At 40.3% G+C, this 20874-nt stretch overlaps 1 protein-coding gene across 7 annotated transcripts in view; it reads right to left on the bottom strand.

Moving 5' to 3' along the window:
- Positions 1 to 20874, bottom strand: part of NCOA2 (nuclear receptor coactivator 2) — a 189769-nt gene that overhangs the window by 7009 nt on the left and 161886 nt on the right. For all 7 annotated transcript variants that reach the window (XM_037381549.1, XM_037381552.1, XM_037381550.1 and 4 more), the window contains 10 exons: positions 19576 to 19785; positions 17347 to 17562; positions 16579 to 16708; positions 15063 to 15228; positions 12846 to 13124; positions 11930 to 12007; positions 11160 to 11397; positions 9174 to 9351; positions 6810 to 7008; positions 1135 to 1224 (listed from right to left, as the gene is read on the bottom strand). In XM_037381549.1, the coding sequence (XP_037237446.1) occupies positions 1135 to 1224; positions 6810 to 7008; positions 9174 to 9351; positions 11160 to 11397; positions 11930 to 12007; positions 12846 to 13124; positions 15063 to 15228; positions 16579 to 16708; positions 17347 to 17562; positions 19576 to 19785 (1784 nt within the window). The remainder of the gene's footprint in view (positions 1 to 1134; positions 1225 to 6809; positions 7009 to 9173; positions 9352 to 11159; positions 11398 to 11929; positions 12008 to 12845; positions 13125 to 15062; positions 15229 to 16578; positions 16709 to 17346; positions 17563 to 19575; positions 19786 to 20874) is intronic.

Here is a 20874-nt window from a genome sequence, read left to right as displayed (position 1 = left end):
TTAATAATACAAAACTTCAGTTTTTGCTATAAGATGCAGCGTCAGAGGAAAATTTTATTTAATTCCACCTTTCTGGTTTTGACACCGCATACAAGGAGATGACGGGAAACCACGGTGCAGGAGACGGGCCTGAAGGAGGTTACACAAGGACTCCTGCGGGAGTGAGGGGCGAGACCTGCCTGTTTGGATTACGGCGAGGAGCTCGGGACACGGGCAATTTAAAGCTTTCCCGCGCCAGCCTGCCGAGGGGGGCTGCGGAGGGGCGGCGGCAGCCGCTAGGTGGCGCTTCCCGCGCGCCGCTCAGCGCCGCGCCCCGCCCCGCCCCAGGCGCGCAGAGCCGGGCGGGCGGGGCGGCGGGCGGGGCTGGGGTCCCGCGCGGGGAAAATGCCGCGCTCGAGCCTCAGATCACGGCAGGCCTCGGGGAGCGGTGCGTTTGCTGTGGTGAACTGGTCTGAAATTAAGATTATTTCCATTAAAAAACCTCAACAACCCTTTCCATTGGGGGGGGACGGGGACGGGACGGGACGTCAAAACCACCTCGTTTGCTTGGCCACACGCCAAGAACTCCACAATGTCTTTCCTTCAGTACCGTTACAGCCTGGAATACAAATCGGTTTTGACCTAAGCAACCGCTAATTACCCTGTCAGTCAGAAATTTGTGCAAAGATCAGTTCAGTTGTGCCAGCCACCCTTCTCAGCAGCAGCGCTGCACGGAAAGTAATAAAGTAAATAATTAATGAGATTTTCACCGTAAGTGTAACGCAATGAAAAATGGAAAAACTTTTAGGCAGGATGAAACATGAAGTGGGTTAAGCGTGTAGTCATGCAATTGCGCTGTAAAGAGCAAATACAACTGCACGTTAAGTCTGCTGAACGCGACTGTTTGTTAATTCAATAATGTATTCTGTTAATGTAAACGCGTTCTGTATTATTCACTTCAGAAATGCTAGTGGTACCTGAACAAGGAACTTAATGTCACAAAACGTGGAATTACAAAAATCAGTGGTGAAAACTCAATTCCCTATTACCCTGGCTACTTGTTACTTTGTAAGTAAAAAGATACCATATCCATTCCAGACCACAGTATATTCACGGTTCCGTTGCCTCTGTATGCCTACGTTTGCCATTTCTTACCCGCGTTGCATCTCCATCCTGCTTAATCATATCCATTCCAGGCAGCTGGTTTGGAAAAAGATTGCCTCCCCTCATAGCAGGATCATTAACCTATTGGTAACAAGACATTAAGGAGAATGAATTAAAAAATATGTTGGGAAGAAGGCTGGGGATTAAAAAGAAGCATTATAAACCACTGTGCTGCCTGCACATACCAACAAGCACTTCAGAGATAAGGTTGCGGTCAGGGAAGTGACTCCATAGCCGAGCATCCTTCTGGCGCAGCATGTGTTTGACTCATGTTATTCTGCTTCACAGCCAACAAGAAAGATTTCATTCCTGATACTATGACCCTTGTTGAATATTTTACAAAGCAGGCTCCATAAATTAGGTCAGTATTATTTGAAGAGGACATACCTGCTACGAAAGTCCTGAAAGCAGAAACGTGTAACTGCTTTCCCAGCCTCAGTAACACACAGCTTTTCTATTTGCAAACCACCACGCTATTTTTTCAAAGCCTGATGAGGTAACAGCCAGGCTGAATTATACCAACTATTGACTTGGTTTTCACAACACTCACTTTTCTGCTGGTAAGCAATGGGAGAAAGATAGTATTAAATAAGGGAACGTGCAGCGGCATGCTTTCCTAAAGGGATGGTCTCGACAATTTTCTGAACACAGCCATGGAAAAGTAATGAAGCTGTGTACTTATGCACAACCAAAAGGTCTGTCATGCTTAGTTATGTGGAAAGAATGGTTTGCCAAATCTACAGCCTTGCTTTCTTAATCAAAGGATAAATCTCGCTGTGAGGAAGTGGTATAAAACACAGAACACAGTCATTCAGCAAGGTTCTGAAATACAAGAAAATCCAGCTTTCCTTAGATTTTTTACAGGGAAAGAAACCTCTCCCTAGGGAATCTTTGTTGACTCTGTTCTCTCTGTTACTTCCCTCAGACTAGATGTCTGATAGATGTCACCATATGGTGAAAATATGCCCCTCCAGATTTGCTGTAAGGAAAAAGATGTTTTCTGTGTCACCTGTCCTTTAAGGGACTTGTGGTGCCAAGGAGAGGAGATTCTGCCACTGCACTACCTCACGTCACCTACAGCAACCTACTGCAGCAAGGCAGGGAAGACTCTCTGGAATGTACCACACCAAAGACTTCTCATTTCAGGTCATCCTGACTCATTTCTGTTGCTCTTCACCGACTTTGCAAAATGTCACAAAGCTAAACGCACTCACATGCCACCACCTAAAGAGGTGGTTTCAAACGCTGCCAGAGACGAGACTGCAGTTCAATAGGAAAGGCTAAAACATGGTAATATTTTTGCCATAGGAATTTCAACTCTGAATAAATTGATTGTTTAAGTGCTGCAAGCCTCCTAGCGATGCTTTCTGCTTCTTAATACAAATGGGCAGGTTTCTAACCCTGAATGTGAAAATTTAAATCAGAAGGGAAGAAAGCCACACTATTTTGTATGAAAAGAAAGAAAGTAGGCAGCTTTGCAGCTTTATCTACATGCATTTGACTAAGCAACAGAATCACGTTTGAAAAGTGTTTTCTGTTATTATTGATCAATATTCATCAGAATGCATAGGCACAAATGCTTTTTCTGTTTGTTTAGTAGACAGAGGAAGGAAAAAAAAAAGCAGAAATAAAAAAGTTGTATAGTGCATCAACAGCAGTTTTGGAACAAAAAGGCTACTGCATGATTTGCATCATGGCAGTTAGAACATATATGGAAAAGGAAGATGATTCCAGGCTGCATGCCATAAAAGCAGCAAAAGCATCAGTGAAGTTCCTATCACAGAATCCCTTTGCCAGTGATGATGCAAGAACCCTGATTGGCATGGTATCAGATACAAAAAAGGTCTACAATTTTGCTATAGGAATACATTTGCTTCAGCAGTACTTGAAACAAAGCACCCCACATTCACACTTTAACTTTTCTGACTACAGTAACAATTCAATCAGAAAATTATGGAGAAGGACAAAGAAATGGAAAGGTTTTTATAATTTTCTGAAGACAGGTCAAGTGGTGTTATCAGACACAAAATCTGACTAAAACAAGACAGAAGATGCTTTACAACTCCTTTGCAATGAAGCACATTAATACAGCTCCTGCTAATAAAGCAGAATTACAAACAAGGTGTCTAATAAGAAAAGTTTCCTACCACTCCGGAGCTCCTTTATCCAGTATGCTGAATAAAATCAAAATGCTGTTTCAAGATAACTGTACATGCCATGATGGTTTTGGCCTGGGGAGTACTGCTCTGTGCAGATTAATAAACATCTACTCTGAGAGGACATCTAGACAGGGGTTTATTTCATATACTGAAAAGCCTCTTCTCCTCCATAGGTTTCAAATTGCGTCTCCGATAGCTCAGTCAATAACATGGATTCATGATGCAAAATAGGTAACAGGCAAAAACATGGCAACAGTCCATTGGGCAAACAAGATGAGGACAAGGACACAGTAAGTTTTGTGAACGGTATGACACCAGGAACCCACAGACCTGACAGCTAGCATTTCAGCATCCCTGGTAGCAGCCTCCAAGAAGACACACTAGTAAGAGCAGCCTGAAAAGCTTTAATGTAATTGTAAGGGAGAAGATGGTAACGAGACAACGTTTAATCCCTCAAGTACATAAAAAAGTCTCTAGCCCATTTGGGCATAATCTTAGTTTTTTGCTTGGTGATGCTGGTGGCCTACGTAGTAAACAAGAGAAGTTGAAGATACATGAGTTTGAGCAGATAAACATCAAACTCAGTATTTCTGAGCTCTGGGTATACTGTATGATACAGCCACAATGTATGATATGCCACAAAGAGACAGGAGACAGCCAAACCAACCTGTTTGGTACCAAAGGTAATACACCTGTGCTTCTCACCAGGTAACAGCTTTTTTACCACCTAACAGCTTTTTTTTTTTTTTCCCCACCCACGCACAGCTTTTTACTAACACATAATACATGTTATTTCCAAAACTGTCCAATAACATGTGAAGTGGTAAGGTTTTTTTCGAAAGCTGGAGTGCATTTGTGGCATAACCACTGTTATTCACTGTGATTAGAAAGAGATGAGCATGTGAAGTTAAAATTATGTATTATGGAAAAAAACATGGCATTGAATAAGTAAGTAAAAGTGTTGGTGACAGTGTAAGAAACCCCAAAAGAATAAATGAAATGGCAACAGTCAGCAGAATTAAAGAAAACATAGTAATTTTGAAAACTACCAGTTACAAGAAAAAGTTCAGCACAGCCTAGGTCAATTGCTAAATAAAGATGCCAAATCGCAAAACACTGTGCCCTGAAAACAGAAAAAAAGTATCAATTTTAGTATTCAAATATACATTTTTATTTATTAATGTTTCTCAGAAAAGAAAATGTGAAGCAGCACAGAAAACATTCCTGAGGACTAAAAAGTACTGTCTTGTGGCCCAGAAATGGCCCCTCAGCTGTCAGTTGGCCACCTCTGACCTAGATGAAGCATAAAACATTTGCTTGCAGAGTTTGCAGATGACACAGTGCTGGGGTAGTAAATCAGGAGGAAAACAGTTTACTGTTACTGAATATGCCACAGCACTTTATTATTAAACTGACTCTGTCTAAGAAATGCAATTTGATGTAGACAAAAGGGAGGCAATATATTTGGGAACAAAGAATGCAGGTTTCTTCTATGTAGAATGTGCTGAGGAGGATCTGGGGATCATCGTAAGGGTTTCAGTACGTGCTCTCCAGTGTGATATTGTCACCAACAGAGCCAAAGCAACTCATTGATTGAAAAAGAAATTACAAGATGAACTTGACTACAGAGCTTTGGTGCAGTCACTGTTAAATCACCGTGTCCAGTTACTCTGTTCGTACTTCTAGGAGGAGATTGCCACAATGGAGTTTAAAGTAGATCCACAAAAAGGACTGATGGGCTTGAAAAACAAATGTTGAGATGGATAAAGAACCTCAGCCTATTCAACTTACTGGAAGTTAGATAAATGCTATCTTGAAACAAGATCTTGTAGTCTAACAGGAAGGAAAAGCAGTGCAACAACTGTGCCAGTGTTAACAGTAGTCTGCATGGCAATCTTTGAAATAAAACCAGATCTCTTTCTACAATGTGTACTTCTCAGTTCAGGTTCCTGGGGAAAATTACGTAGCATGGGCATGCTGAGAAATCACACTGAGCTGTCACCTTCAAATCCCCACTCTTTTTCGGTTTTACTATTGCTTTACTACACTAAACGTGTGCAACAGTATGCACTTGGGAACTAATAATAATAGTAAAGTCTGCTATAATTGGGCTTAGCAACTGGGAATATCAGAGAAGGTGACAGATTTAGGAGTATCAAAATTACTTCAGGTCACCAGTATGTGGCAGCTGTGGAAGACAAATGTGATCTGGGGCTATATCTGTCAGAGTATTCCAAGAGAAATGGGGAAGAACTAGTGTTATGCACATGGCTCTGGTGCTTAGGAAATACTGATTCAAACTGGAACAGGTGCAGAAAAGGAAAGGGAATTTAAAACCTACACGAAGAGACTGAAACACTGTGGCTTGTTTTAACTTACAGGAAAAAGCCCAAGAAACCCCAAACAAAACAATCCAACAATCTCAAAACAACAAAAAAATCATGTTGACAGAAAGGCTTTTTCTAAAATACAAGATGGCAAAAGATCTATTTAAGCTAAAGGACAGTATTGGAAAAGTAAATACTCCGTTATCAAATTTAGGCTGGAAAAAGAACACACATTAACAAGCCACTAATATAACCAGCTTTAAACTGAAATGTTATGGTCTCAGAAAAAAAGTTTACGATATTGTCCACCATAGCAGGAGATGCTGCCTGAAGACACAACAGGTACTTTCCTGCCAGTATTTCTATGAAAAATCCAAAATTTCAAGCCTCTGTTTTGAACAAAAGGGAGTTCAGCTCTGAAACAAACATATGAACCTCTTAATTAGGAAGACTTGTTTGTCAAATACTTATTAATGTGTTATGTGAGTTTAATTGCAGGTTGACAAATGGAGATGTTATTTTCCTTATTTCAGATACCACAAGTAGCAGTCTCAAATAAAATCAAGTGTGTAAACATCCTCTCAGCAGAAAAGAACAGGTTACTTACCTACTTATTCAGCAACCTGTTTTATACGCATCGCATTACAAAAAGTGTGGGTTCTGCGCTCGTGAAGGTGCCAGATTGATAGTTCTTGGAGTTGACTGCCTATTGTCAGGTAGTACAACACAGAGGCAGTAGAAGCATCTTCCACACACTGCCCGCACCAACATCTTTCACTCTTATCTCCAGGAAACGGCTGCCTGCCATTCAGTCCTAGCCTCCACTGCTGAGAAACTGGTGACCTGCAACTGCGCTACAGAAACTTACCTACTGAGCACAGGAGCTAGATCAGCACACACTTTCCATAGAAGTCCAGCAGCAACTACACGTGCTACCTACAGCAGTGCTAGGTCAAAATGGGAAATTTAGATACAAAAAGTGCTCTCTACTTCATCAGTCACCTGGTTATCTGAGTGCAGAGCTAAAACCAAAGCCTTTTTAACATCATAATTTCTCAAGAAAACTAGTAGAAAACTCTAACGGCTTACAGCAGTTACAGCCCAACACAGCCGACCTGAAAAAACTACTGAAAGTCAAAGCAAATCCTCTAGCTGTCATCTCATGTCCTTAAATTCTCACCTGCTCAGGACCCATGGAGGACAACCCTGATGTAGGCACAGAGGTCGCTGAGGTCATGCTGATCTGCCCTGTCATCTGGTTCATGTTGTTCATACCACTTGTGTTGGTTGCCATGGATACACTGATGTTCATGTTATTGTTGTACATGCTGGTGCTTGCTTGCTGCCCAAAATGTGGTGGGGACTGTTGTGAAAACATGCTACAGCAAGGAATGGAAAAAGCAATGTGTCAGAACGCTGAAGCCACTAAGAAACTACTTGCTTTTTAATATATCTTAAGCTAGAATTTGTATATACTGTCATTTATTCCAGCTTCAAAGGGAAAACTACAGCTTTCAGCTACATTAGTGTCTAAGGAATAGATTTTCAAAATTTAAGGTCCCATGTCTGTGCACAAAAATGCATGCCTTTGCGTGTGAAACTATGGCAGAGTACAAATCTGTTATGCATGTGCAATAGCAGCCAATTAGCCAACTAAACGGGTTGTGTTTGCTTTAAATATGTTTGGGAAAACAAATTTTGGAGGGAAAGGAAAAAGCCTTTTTCTCCTTCCAGTGTTAGTACAATACAGGACTGGAGCTGAAATTGGATCTGGCCTAATAAGCTTTCTTTTTGCAGAAGAGGCTATCTGCACACATGAATATCAGATCTGCACATACAATTATGGCAAGTGGGCTCACAAATATAGACATGCAATTGTGCAAAAATTCTTTTACTAATTCTTAGCATCAGGTTTTGAAAATGTGGCACTGCAAGAAACGACATAAAGTCTAAGATAATTACCCTCTATGTTTCTTTAAGGCCATTTCAGAACAACTTAAGGAACTGTGGAAGCGCTCATCCTAGATTTTATCCAAAGCAGGTGCTTTCTGGATGCTTCCCATTATGTCGGAAGTCATAAAGGAACTGCATTAGACTGAAATACTGTGGAAGGGCTGCTGTGTGTTGCATGGCATGCAGTAACCACCTTCGTATCAATGGCTGACTTTCCTGTGAAGCACTGCTCCCACAGCTGAGGAAATCTTTCAGGGTTAACGCTCAGCCTTGCACTTGGGCACTCCATTAGGCTGTTGCTGTGTACTGTGAGACTTGGTGGAGTGCAATGGCATTCTGGGCACAGGACCAAACTCAAAAAATACCACCATTCTCTTCCTTCCAATTCCATGTCTTTTCAGGCCACCTAACCCCATTTTTAAGTTGTTATCTGGATGGCTGAAACAGCACACTACAGATCATTGTGAATACTCAGTGGCTTGTGTAAACACATTTGACACATCTCCACTGTAGAGCTGCAGTTTAGCAAGCCAACCATTAGTCTTATCGAGCTACCCCTGCTGCCGTTTCAGCAGAAGCCACGACGGCAGTAGCTATGCCTCCTGCTGATGCTTCAGGAAGACCGTGAGGAAGAGGCACGGACAAGGATGTGCATAAGAGATAAATCGGTTGCTTTAAGGGAAACTTTACTTTGATCGGCCTCATCACTGAAATACTGGTGTCTTGGGTTTATTAAATCTTTGTCAACTAGCAGGAAAAAGATTTGTGGCTGGGCTGGGATGGTAAGAGCAGCCTGACAACTTCAGGATGACAAAAGCGGTGTGCTAGAGACAACTGTGCACACCCCACTGTCAAGCGATACAGGCTGTACACCAACCTGATAGCTCCTCCTGTCTTCCACTGAAAAGCACAGACCATTGCCATCCATAAGCTCACTGCTGCCTACTGATAGCATTCAACACCCAACCCACTCAACGTGGACAGAACGAGTATTAGAGCTATACCAACCGGGGCATGGGCCTCAGCCGAAAAGGTGACTGCATGCATGAGGCATGCCACAATGCCCTCAGAGAATGACAGTTTATGCTGACCTCCAGTATGTGCCAGCGCTAACAGATTGAACCTGGTTGCGCTCCAGCATCTAAAGTGGGAGGTGATATTCAGTCACCGCAATTCCAGAGCGGTATGGAATGCTTAGGCTCCGGCTCAGCTGATCCAGCCATGTGGAAAGCAGTGTGGGAGCGCGACATGAAAACTGTACGCAGAAGAAATGCATCCACACAAACATTAGGGGCTGGAGTTCACTGTGCAGCAGAGGTGCTTCTGAAGGACACACGGTGTTTTATCAGCTAGGACAGACAAAGCAGTGCATTGTGTGGATGCAGGTCTTTCAGCTATGCACTCACTTTGCCTTGTCTGAAGACAGAATTTAAACCAACTCGTCAAGCCAAGTTGAAAAGAAATCTCTTTTAGGATAGATAGTTAACAAACAAACAAGCAAACAATTACATACAACAACCCCATAAATAAGTGCAGACCATAAATGACCCCATTACTCTGTGTGTTCATTTTGGTTTTGTTCTGGATTTACCTGTTTCCAGCCATATTCCCTTGTGCCCACCCATTCATCTCCGTAGAGGACTGATAGGCAGGATTAGCCTGAGACTGCTGAATCATGGGGCTCTGAGTATGAGCCAGTCTTGGGGACATCAGTGGACTCTGAGGAGTGGTGGCCCCTGTGAAGCCTGGATCGGGCTGCTGACTAATACCTGAAGAAGAAAACGAGAAATGTAGCCACTTAAAGTTAAGCTGAGAGCTTATACCTGCTGGTATGTCTTTACACAGTCAATACTTATGTCATCAGGAACCTATAACCTTGACTCTTAATGTGGGATATCTAGATCAAGAGCAAGAAATCATCAACTGATACAATACCTATAACCTTAAAAAAAATATTTGCCTAAGTATGCTGGCTACCTGTGTGTCCTAATCATACAAGTGGCTTCTCCACTCTACAGACCAAAAGAAAAACACTGCTAAGTGATTTCCCCACCCGCCCCCCCCAAAAACCCCCAACAAAAACCCAACAAGCACCCACAAACCAACCCTGCATTCAAAACAACAAAGAAAACATATTGCTTCAAATCCATTTTGGTGAAAGTTATGCACGACCCATTTACTGCATGGCACCACCTTTTAACATTTAGGCAATAATTTTCAATTTCTTCTAAAGTTACTAGAACCTTAGCACCTCTATTTCTGTGTCCCTGCAAAAACACTCAATGCTACTTTGTGCAAGCATTTAATGAAAAATAGAAAAAATATCTGGATACAAAGAAAACCTAATTTAAGCTGTAAAATGTCAATTGCGTGCAGAAATTTTGTTTTAAACCAAGCCACTTCGGTATTGTTCAAGTTCATCACAAACAGCACAACAAAAACAAGCCACCCTTAATGCTGGGGTCAGAATCAGGTGATATGAAATCTATTCTTACATTCACTGTCTGTGTGACTTAGCTTCTCTATACTTCCTCTATATCATAAAATGCGAGTAACATAATGTCGCTTCATTTTCATAAAGCAATTACAAATACATGAAGGGAAAGCATTATTATGATTTAGAAACTGGTGTAAAGAATAACAGATCAGTAAGAGTAGATAGCAAATTTAGAATTGGATGGACATAATTTGTAATATCTGCAGAACTCACACATAAATTATGTAATACAGTAATATATTGTATATAATTGTATATAATATAATAAATTATGTAATACATAATAATGCAATTGTAATATAACTTATACAATACTTATAAATAAATAAGCTGTATAACAATAACTGTATGGAGTAATTGCCCCATGCACCTTCAGAACAAAGTGGTGTGCAGCTTTGTAAAACGTACAAACAAAATGGTATAAATTACTGTATTACACACAGATTTTAAGGACAGGGAAGGGAATGACTTATCTGAAACTAATTTATTATTATTTAAGTTCAATAGTTAGCTGTTAATTTTACATTATTATACATATATAAATTTACATTATAATGTACACATGAATTACCTTTCTTGGGGAAGAATCTGTCTGATATTTAAGCAATATCTCATCAAAATTTAAAAAAATGATGTACAGCTTTGCTTGTAGTCACTTTATGCTGTTTGCCAACATCAATTCACATGTTTTTCTTCATTTGCACTTTATCAGATATATTGGTTTGTTTAGTTCAGTCAAAATTCAGAGTCCATCAAGCCAATATATACACATGTATGTGTTCACGTGTGCATACACACTTTTACCTGCATGTATCTATATATATAAACAAACACACACACTGCGTTTCTGCTATCGCTCAAAAGAATAGCAGCACTTGGAGAATATGTGGTACTAGAGCCAGGAAAATGCAAAGGCACTACGTTGCATCTAAGGACTTCCAAGGGGCCCAAATCTCCATGTTTCCCATCGCTCCCAGGGAGCCAGGAAGAGGGCTGTGGGAGGGGGGCTTGGACCCTGCAGTGGGGGGGACACGGGGGAATAAGGACTGTCAAAATGCACTGAGGGGATGGAATCAGTACCGTAGTTTGGAGGAAATGGAAACTGCTGTGCATTTGCCTGCGGGATCCGTGGATTGCTCATGGTTGCTGGTATGCCACCGGCAGCCACCATGCTGGGGGTCATGCTCAAGCCCTGCCCTCGCATCATCAGTGTCCGCTGCTGCACCTGCTGCTGCTGCTGCTGCATCTGCCGCTGCCGCAGGTGCTGGCTCAGGATCTCCCGCTGCCTCTGCGCCAGCATCTGCGCGTTGATAGGGCCCTGCAGGGGAAACCACCACCACCTATCAATAACCGCTCTTCTAAGGCAACCTGACCAGTTGGAGGAATCTCCGCTAAAGCAATCTGGAAGATTCCAGTTCTTTCTCCCCCCTGCCCCGCCCAATTAACAATAATATAAAATGGGAGACAATAACCCTATTAATACTTCTGCTGGGAAAGACTTCCAACAGTGCAAGAGTCACTAACTGAAATAATACCAGTGTTTAATGTTGCAGCAATTTGTAATTGCAAATAGAGTAGCTCATTAAAAAAATGCATCTATAGGAAATGAGAAGCTTGGTTAAGAATGCAGTTATATCTGTAGTAAACAACCATCCACCCCATGTAAATATGGGAAAGACTCTTAGATGTATAACAGTAAAATACTTCTTATCATACAGACAGTATTATTTGTATTCAAGCTTTAGAACTTATTGATGTATTTACCACACAGCATTACTACTGTATTTAACTGGGGGGAGAAAGAAGAAAACAAAGTAATTTTTTTATTGAAAAAATACTGTTTCTCTCACCTGCGTTGGCACTCCAGGTCTCAAAGACAGATTCATATTGGAGACACTGCTGATCTGATTTATCAGTGGCTGCCGATTCTAAAGAAAAAACAATAAACCAACACCAAAACTCAAAAGTTTTTAGAAGGAAAAGGGAAATTTTATATACAGAGATATATGCATCTACCTTCCAATCAGTTGGTTTGAGGACCTAGTTTTTCATATTCAAGCAGGGACTAGTTTTTCCGCTCAAGTGCTGTTATCATTCACAGAACACACCATATAAATAACAACACAGGCACTAAGCTGTTTACCAAACATGCTCCCTTTACAGTTCCTGTCCTTTTTGAGTTTGGGACTGGACTTGAGGTTTGCTCTGAATTAGACTCTATTGTGATGACTGAAGGCAGAAATGCTCTTTCCTCCTCCACTAGAAAAGCACTGATACCTTATGTACAGTACTATGAACCTATATATTTAAAAAGGAAATAAGAAACAACAATTTAAAAGTGATCTTAAGTAGATCAAAGCCAAGGAAAAAGAGAAAAAAAAAAAAAGCATGAGGTAACACACAAGAATAAAAGCATTTAGATTGCTGGAAGAGTCAAGATATAATAGAAAGAAAAAGACTTGTATAACAAAAAGCACCACTGCAACCACGCTCAGAGAATTAGTGAGACCTCAGCTTAAATACTAGGCACATTCTTGCACAGTATTACGGAAAGATGCAAAAAAAGATCCAAAACGCATGTGCACCATACCGTCTTGGCAAAAATACCATCACTAGGGCTAGCGTTTTTAGTTTAAAAGCGGAATTAGGTTATAATAAAACAGGGTACACACTGAAGACCTGGTCTATCTGGAGTAAGCCGACAGTATGCACCGCCTAGGAGAGGCACCTGCACTGGTGGGGCAGCGGGCAAGGAAGGGGGTGTACCTGCTGTGCCTGCAGCCTGTGCTGCAGCTGGAGCCGCAGCTGGTTGGGCTGGTTCTGCACGATGCCGGTGGGCCTGAGGCCGGCGCGGGGCTGCATGCGCAGGGCTGCGTACCCTGGGCGCTGCCCCATGGGGTGGAAGCTGGGGTCCTGCATGGGCGCGTAGCTGCCCTGTGCCATTTGAGCCTGTGCCGCGTACTGCTGGGAGAACACCGGAGCCTTCTGCTCTATCAGGATGCTGGAATCCTGGCTGGGGAAGGTCTCTGGGTCCACAGCTTGGCTCTGTAGAAATAAGTGAACAACAGAAACAGCTGTTGGGACTTGGCTTTTCACAGGACTATACGAGACGAATACAGCCACCCTGCAAAACCAAGCTTCTAGGATGTGAATGTTTTTAAACAGAAAATCACACAAATTTTCTTCACTTAAATATAAAGCTTAAGAATAGATATAATCGTACTTTCAAGTGTCAAAACATTATCATGGAGACAAATTCCTCTTCTTCCTTTTTCTTTTTTTTAAAACAAAGACCCACAATCTTTGTCCTGTTCTTAACACAGCCATCGTATCACTCTGCTAATGAATAAAAACCAAGATGACAAACGCTATATCAAAACCTGTAAATTAAGTGACGCCAGCATATTTTTCCCACTGATTCAGAAATAAATTCGAAGACATTACAAATGAGTAAGTAGATTTTTATCAGTATCTTTAAACAAAATAATGACTTCAAATAAAGATGCCTGAAACTATTATAGAAGCTAACGTGAACAGAGTGCCTAATTCTTTCAGGGCACTTTCACACAAACTGATTATCCATTAGCATAAAAAAGCTAACACAATTCTAAACTCTACTCTAGATACTCCCCTAATATTTGCTCTAGCTAGAATAATTTTATAGCTTATTCCACATTGACCTTGGAAATCAAGTTAATCTAAATTTCACTGCCTTCATAAAAGAAAGACTTTAAGCTCCTATAAAATGTTTGATGGATAATTTAGAAAACATGTTCTAAAATGTGACAGTTCTCTTACCTGCAAAACTCCTTAACTGTTTCTACTGACATAATTATTAAATAGCAATATGTTTACCACTTAGTTTGAAATAAACCATTATTCATATCTTTTTGTGGTGGTACTCCAAAAGGTATGTAACATTGTATTAAAGTTTCACACTGCAAAATTGAAGTTCACCAATAAATCATATCTCCAGCTCAACACCTCATGGAGTTCTGTGTTGTACCAAATAGGCTTGGAGATAATTTTCTCATATGCAAAGCAGGATTTTATTGGTCCTATTTCATCTCTAAAATGCAGAGCTACTTCAGAAGTTATGCTCAGGATGCTGATGAGTGCTGGGAAATGAAAAGGGTATTCTAGGCTTCTCTAGGGATATTAAATCATCATAGAGACACAACTGCTGGTTTTGGAAATACAATTTTGATGCCAGAAACATCAAGAACTAGCTTTTCCCCAAAATCTTTTCTTTTTACCACATTTTTTTTGCACCATGTAAGACTGAAATGGACAAGAAACAACTGGAAGCCAACAAAAACAACTGGGGGAAAAAAAAACTGCTTAAAAAGAATAGAACAATTTCATGCTCTAAAGTTCAGAAAGCATGTTCAACAATTTAAAAAAATATAGTTTTTAGTGCTTGGGATGAAATCAACTGCTTGAGGTGAAACTGGTCCCTTAACACACATCCTTGAACTAACGGGAAAAACTATGGTCAAAATTGCATGTTTGCTCATCAGAAAGCTTGTTGCCCCCATCACACAAAGGTGTAGATTTTACTCCTCTGCTCCTAGTACTTTAGTACTTCATATTATTTTTTCTTTCTTTCATGTACCCTGTTGCTGACTGTGATCTTATCTTTCTCCCATACGGTTTGTTTCTCTGACCACCAGATAAGTAGAAGCTTGTTAATTTTTTGGGTTTGGTCAGGTTAGTTGCATAAAGCAAAGTGGCTCAGCACAGGTCAGAAGGAGAGCTAGGTGAGGGTGGCAAGGGAGAGGATGGAAGACTAAACCTGGAGCTGAAGGAAGCTTTGCAGGTGACACTGAGCCATTAGATGGGCTTCCACCAAAACACATAACTCCATCTTAACTTGCAAGAAGTATTTTATAACTCTGTTCTTCAACACACATTTTACCTTCACCTTGACAAGATGTCTTTTAAATGCAATACCTACTACAAGCAATGCAAAGTCCAGTATACCTGGCTAACTAGTTCTGGTATTCCCAGAGCCCTGTCGATTTCTTCTAAACCATCAAAATTCCTTAATGCCATGTAAAGCTGATCCAGGAGAGCGCCCTCATCACTTGGTGACTCTGATGAAGGATGATTACACAAGAGATCATCTGGTGAGCTGCCAAACGGTTGCCTGTGAAAACATGAACACAGCATTGGTAAACAGCTGCTGAAAAGCAAGAAATAATATCATAGGATTAGTACTCAAATTGAACTAACTAGTGGAGAGAGAAATCATTTTAATCACTGACAATTTTGTTTAAAATATAGTCACTGAACACAGAACTTAAATAGTTTTTTTACAACCAATTACAACTTTGAATTTCAGATGTTAGATTAAGTATACTGTCACAAGTAGAAGCACTCATTTCCATAGACACTCTTCTTAACTGGTTTTCTATCAGACTAAGAAAGCCAAAGAGGTCACAGAGGGGTCTGAGGATTGTCTGAGCTCGCATAAACCAAACAACTGGAAGAGCTGGCCAGAAGCATGAGGGAGCAGGGAGAAAAGGACATTCCCCCTTTTTGTTTCCAGCAAAACACTGCATCAGCTCAACCCATCTTATGGAACTGCACACTTGGGTACCAGCTTATGCACTTGGTTGTGTGCCTCAGAAGGGTGTCAGCAAGAATTTGGATACTGTCAGGCAGAGTCTGCTGGCTCTACAAATCCTGCTTACGTCACCCCTGAATTTGTATGCAGAGCACACTCACAGTTACAAAGGCAGAATAAAGGTTTATTCCAAACCCAAAGGACAAAACTTACTGCGAAACAAACTAAATCTGAAATAACACCTTATCTGCAGCCAAATGACATATTTTTGATTTGTAGTTCAACACACAAGCCCTACTTCATGCACAATGCTACAAGATGACAACAGAAAATATAAAGAGCAAAGCATTCTGCAAGCAGGGGCAGCCTACTATATGCATATCATGGAAGAATCTCATCCCAGGTAATTACTCAGAGACAACAAAAGCTGTCACACATGGAGGGAGGAAACAGCACTATATGTGAACCCTTTTTACATGTCTGTTTGGAAAAAACAAAGAAACATGTTTGTGTATTTAGTTTCCATAATGAGATATATGGTTGCCATGGAAGTCTAATCTCTATGTCAAAGCTAAGCAGAAGGAAAGAGCTGCATCATCAGGCTATATACCTAAAAAAATAAAGGATGGCAGGCAGGAAAACTACCACCACCATAGCCTTTTTAATCAGATCCTGGAGTGTAAAAAATAAACATAAGGAGATATATATATATAAAAGATACCTTTAAAACACTGAAAAGTATTAATTGATCTCTATAAGAGCATTTATAAGTATTCTGGAATATGCATACATTTCACGAGCATATAATACTACAAGCATTAAACTGATGTACATTTGGTGAATATTTTATGTAGAACTTTGTTTCTATGAGGTGTATAAAATACAAGCCTGTAAAATCTCTCCATGTTTTGGTTTAACGCTAAGACTGACCTGTTCTGATTACTGAAAGTTGCCTGATCTATAGGCAAGATGCTGTCCGGCCATGGTGCAGTCTGATTTGGAGGCGCCTGTTGTTGGCTATACTGAGGTCCTCCTATGTTCATTTCCAATTCCGATGGCCCTAATCAAGGAAAAATAACCACATCAATTTTATGAAGAGAATCTACTTTCATGTTAATTCTTTCCATTCAATTATCTATGTTACAGTAAAAGCAAGCAAAAACATTAAGACTTCAGCAACATTACACTTAAAGGCATCATGATTTTTTGTAAAAATTGCTTTTAAAATTTGAGAAAATAACACGGGTGCTCTGAAAGTGGTTCAAAACTATAAAATAGCAGATATGACATCGTGGATGTAAAAATTAGTAAGATAGGCATAAAAAAAAGACAGTATATAAAGCCAGTATCATAATGCACTTGCTTTAAAAGTGACCAAGAACAATGATGACATTCACAGCATTTCTTCTTGAAAAAATCCCTAGTCTTTAATGAACAAGAGCAACTTCATATCCTCTTTCTTTGGCCACACCACTGTGGAGCTACAGAGTAGCAGGAATTGTTGTCAATACACATGTTAAAAATTAGTGGTTTACACCTTTTCCTTCCCACTTCCATGGGAAACTTTCACTGTGGAATACAGTTCTCATCCCATCTATAACTGAAGTAAGTCTCTTTGTTTCATTTTTTGGGTTTTTTTCTGCTTCATCTTTGACAGTCCAGCATATAAGGAACAACCCCACACATGCCCTGACTTACCCATATTCATGACCTGAGATGGAAGCATCTGCCTTGGGCCAGGCTGGTTGCTGGGTCTCAAGGGGATGCTGGCCGTGGGGTTGCGGATCATGCCTGCTTGCACCGGCCTGTTCATGGCACTAGCTGTGGGCGCGCAGGTCACCCTCACCGCAGGAGCCTGGCTGCCCCAATCTCCAGATGTCATGGCAGGCCGAGAGGCATTGCCACCGATCATTCCTGCACAAAAGCCAAACAGACTTAGGTGCCAGCACAGGATTCAGAACAGCTTTAGCATCACCCCTGACTGATAAGCTGCATCTTTAGCGATGAAAATGCAGTAGTTTCACTCAAAGCACATTGTACCACAACTGCCCATCTAGATGTGCAAAGCTAAAGAATGATGCCTTACACTGCTTAGTCAAGGGACTGGAGATTATTACACATTTTACAAGAGGAAGATCCTTTTATCATTTCCGAAATGCTGTTCAGAGTAAGTGCTCCCACATGTAGTCTGCAACAGGTGCTGAGGGCGTGTGGATAGCCCTAACTTCCTTCCTCAGGAAATGAATCACGTTTGCTGATGTGCGTGTTAGTGCTTTACTTTCCAAGTGCAAAGTGAGAATGAGTTGAGTAACAACGTGTTATCACTACACACGTTTACAAATTAGAAGGATTGAATTTAAATTCACATTCTGCAAACATCTTTTGGCAAGTCCTTTCATTCAGAACCTAGAGCCTTCTTAGCTTCAAGGCTCACCCAAATAATCTTGAACTAATATACGGTGCAGGGAAATTACTCACAGGAACTTTCCGATAGATGAAGTTCATTACCGTTATTCTAGGGGAAGTCCTCCTACATCTACTGTAAACAGCTGATACAGTTTATTTACACTTGGAATATATAGAGTACTACACTCTGACAGTAGACAAAAACCCCCAACCAAACCCCAACACAAAAACCCCCAAATCCAAAGACGTGCATTCACAGCATTTATACATTTCAGTTTTACACAGTCAAGACAGCGGCTAAAACACTGATTTCAGACTGGATTACTGGTCTCTCCAGCTGCATTTTGCAACATCCTCAAACGAATACTAAAAGCCACACGAATAATTATTACTCATCAGTTCAATTATTTGGTGATATACAGGCAAGAAGAAAAACCCTCTGAAAAGGGTCATTGATTCAGCTGCTGTACAAAATTTACTTCAGTGTCACATCCTCAGGTTTGTTCTATTTTTGTACATATTCTATCAGCCGAAATATGTGGTGTGCTAGAGCAAATGGCAGGAACACAGATAATACTCTCTAACTTGTATACATAAGATGAATAACATCCTCTAATACGTATACAAAACATGAAAGTAATAGGACACTTGAAAGACTACAAGTTGACCTCTAAACTGCTTAAATAGGATATTTTGGTGTCTGGCAGCATGCCTTTTTTAATACTGATGCAAACTAAATATAAAACTTTGTCAGTGAATAGCCAGCTGAAAGGACTTAGAGTATCCATTTATTTACTCAGAGTTCTTAGTGCCAGTTGCACACTTGGACAGTCTAAGACTATGTCCTAGTTGAAATAAGTCAATCAACCAGACTTTTCTTGAGGAATCCCCTATGGTATCTTGGCACAATATTAGGGCAACATGAAGAAATCAATGCATCACAGATCAGGCATAATCCATGACAAGTGGTAATACCACTCCAACGTCTGATGGTTCCCAAGAAGTTTATGTTTCAGAAAAAGATGAAAATATTAGCATTTATTTAATACAAAATCAAAACTAAGGCTAATAAATAAAGGATAACTGAGGGCAAAACCAAGGTCTGTAGAGGAATGCATCGTAAGGGCAACAGTGTAGCCCACAATTTTGTTTTGAAAGAACTACCTCTACAGACAAGTGGTTCATTTGTTTGCTTTTTTGAGGCAGAAAGACTGGATTTTTAGCCATCTAAGCCTCAGCTGGATTTGGATGTGAACAGTCTCTAATTACCAATACACTGTGTTCATCTAGAAGTTTTCAGGTAGGTGAAAAGCAGTGAATAAAGATCAGGACTAAAAACATGCAGAAACAGAAATTCAAACTAAATATACCAATACGTAACAGCCCATGAAACATGATTTTTTTTCCAGACTTTTTGGAAAGTGCTTATAATAAACTGCACTTGTAATAATCCCAGCATTATGTTACACATACTATAGTCTGTTACTGAAGTATATTTTAAAAAATGGAAAGTCATCTTACCTGTGCTACTGTTGCCTAAAGTTCCTTGACTTCCGATCATCCCTTCATTCCTGCCCATCAGTCCTGGCTGAGGTATCACTGAATAGGGGCTACTCGTTCTTATGGGTGGGAAAGTTCCTGCACCTGTTGGGTTCTGCAGTGTGATGTCAAGTGGTAAATTCTGGTTTGGTAGTAACCTGCCCAGTTGCCCTGCTCGTGGGTTATTAAAAGCTAGACAGGAGGAGCAAAGAAAAAAGCAAAGTTACAAGAATGGAAACTTTACTTGTTAAAAAAAACCCAACAATAAACAACCCAAACACACTTTAAGCTCTTGGGCTGAGCTATTTAATGCTGCATAAATTACCACTCCATGTCTGTCTGAGAAACATCCCTTCTTGACATTTTTATGTAAATTTCAAAATGGAACATTCTGACACTAAAACAGATATGACGTATATTTTTAAAACTTTAAATGATGCAATTTAACTGACAGAAGAGCCACTACAGCAAAATATACCACTATGTGATGTGCCTACTACTGCAAATTAATCATATACCTAGTAGGACTTTAATTGCATGCAGATGTCATCCTGAGGCAGACTGTTAGGAATTATCTCAGTTTTGAAAGTTTTCCAGCATAAGCTAAGCTCCTGAAGAAGTCACCAAAATTAAGGACAGACTGAGCCTATATTAGATCCTGTAGCCCCATTTCTACATCTCCCTCTTAAATTCTTTGTTACATTTTTTGTCATTATTAAAAATAAATACTTCCATGATTCAGCAACAATAAATAAGTGGTCCAGAATTAGAGCCGTGCCACCATAATGTTCTGGTAAACAGAACCATGCTTGATAGTGACTGTCACCTTTATAGAACTGTTTTCTTCTTTTGAGGTGTTTTGTACTCTTAAAAAATCAGCCTGTGCAAAGAAAATTGCAGACTCAAGTCTCTAAGTGAGCTTCATATCATGACTGGCAAGCATCTGGCTCAGCTGGTCTTTAGGCTATGTTCCAATGCACGAAAGCTTCCCCTTATGTGCACAACTAGTACTCCAACACAAATCAAACACCCACCTTGTGCCTATGATTCCATTTCCAATCACACCAACAGAGTACATACAAATAAATTAACCATTTTTGTGAAATTATTATTTACAATACATCCTGATAGCTTCCCCAGGACAGTCTCTGATATGATGGCTTCCTTAAAGCAACTTCTGCATTTTTATATTCACCACATTACAAAGAAGTTAGATAACTTCTTACTTTAGATCAAGGTAGTGATACTTTGAATTTGAGAACTTAGGTCTATTAAGATTGG

Source organism: Falco rusticolus, chromosome 3 (genome assembly GCF_015220075.1).
Source record: "Falco rusticolus isolate bFalRus1 chromosome 3, bFalRus1.pri, whole genome shotgun sequence".
NCBI lineage: Eukaryota > Metazoa > Chordata > Aves > Falconiformes > Falconidae > Falco > Falco rusticolus.
This window is presented reverse-complemented; position numbering and strand designations above follow the sequence as displayed.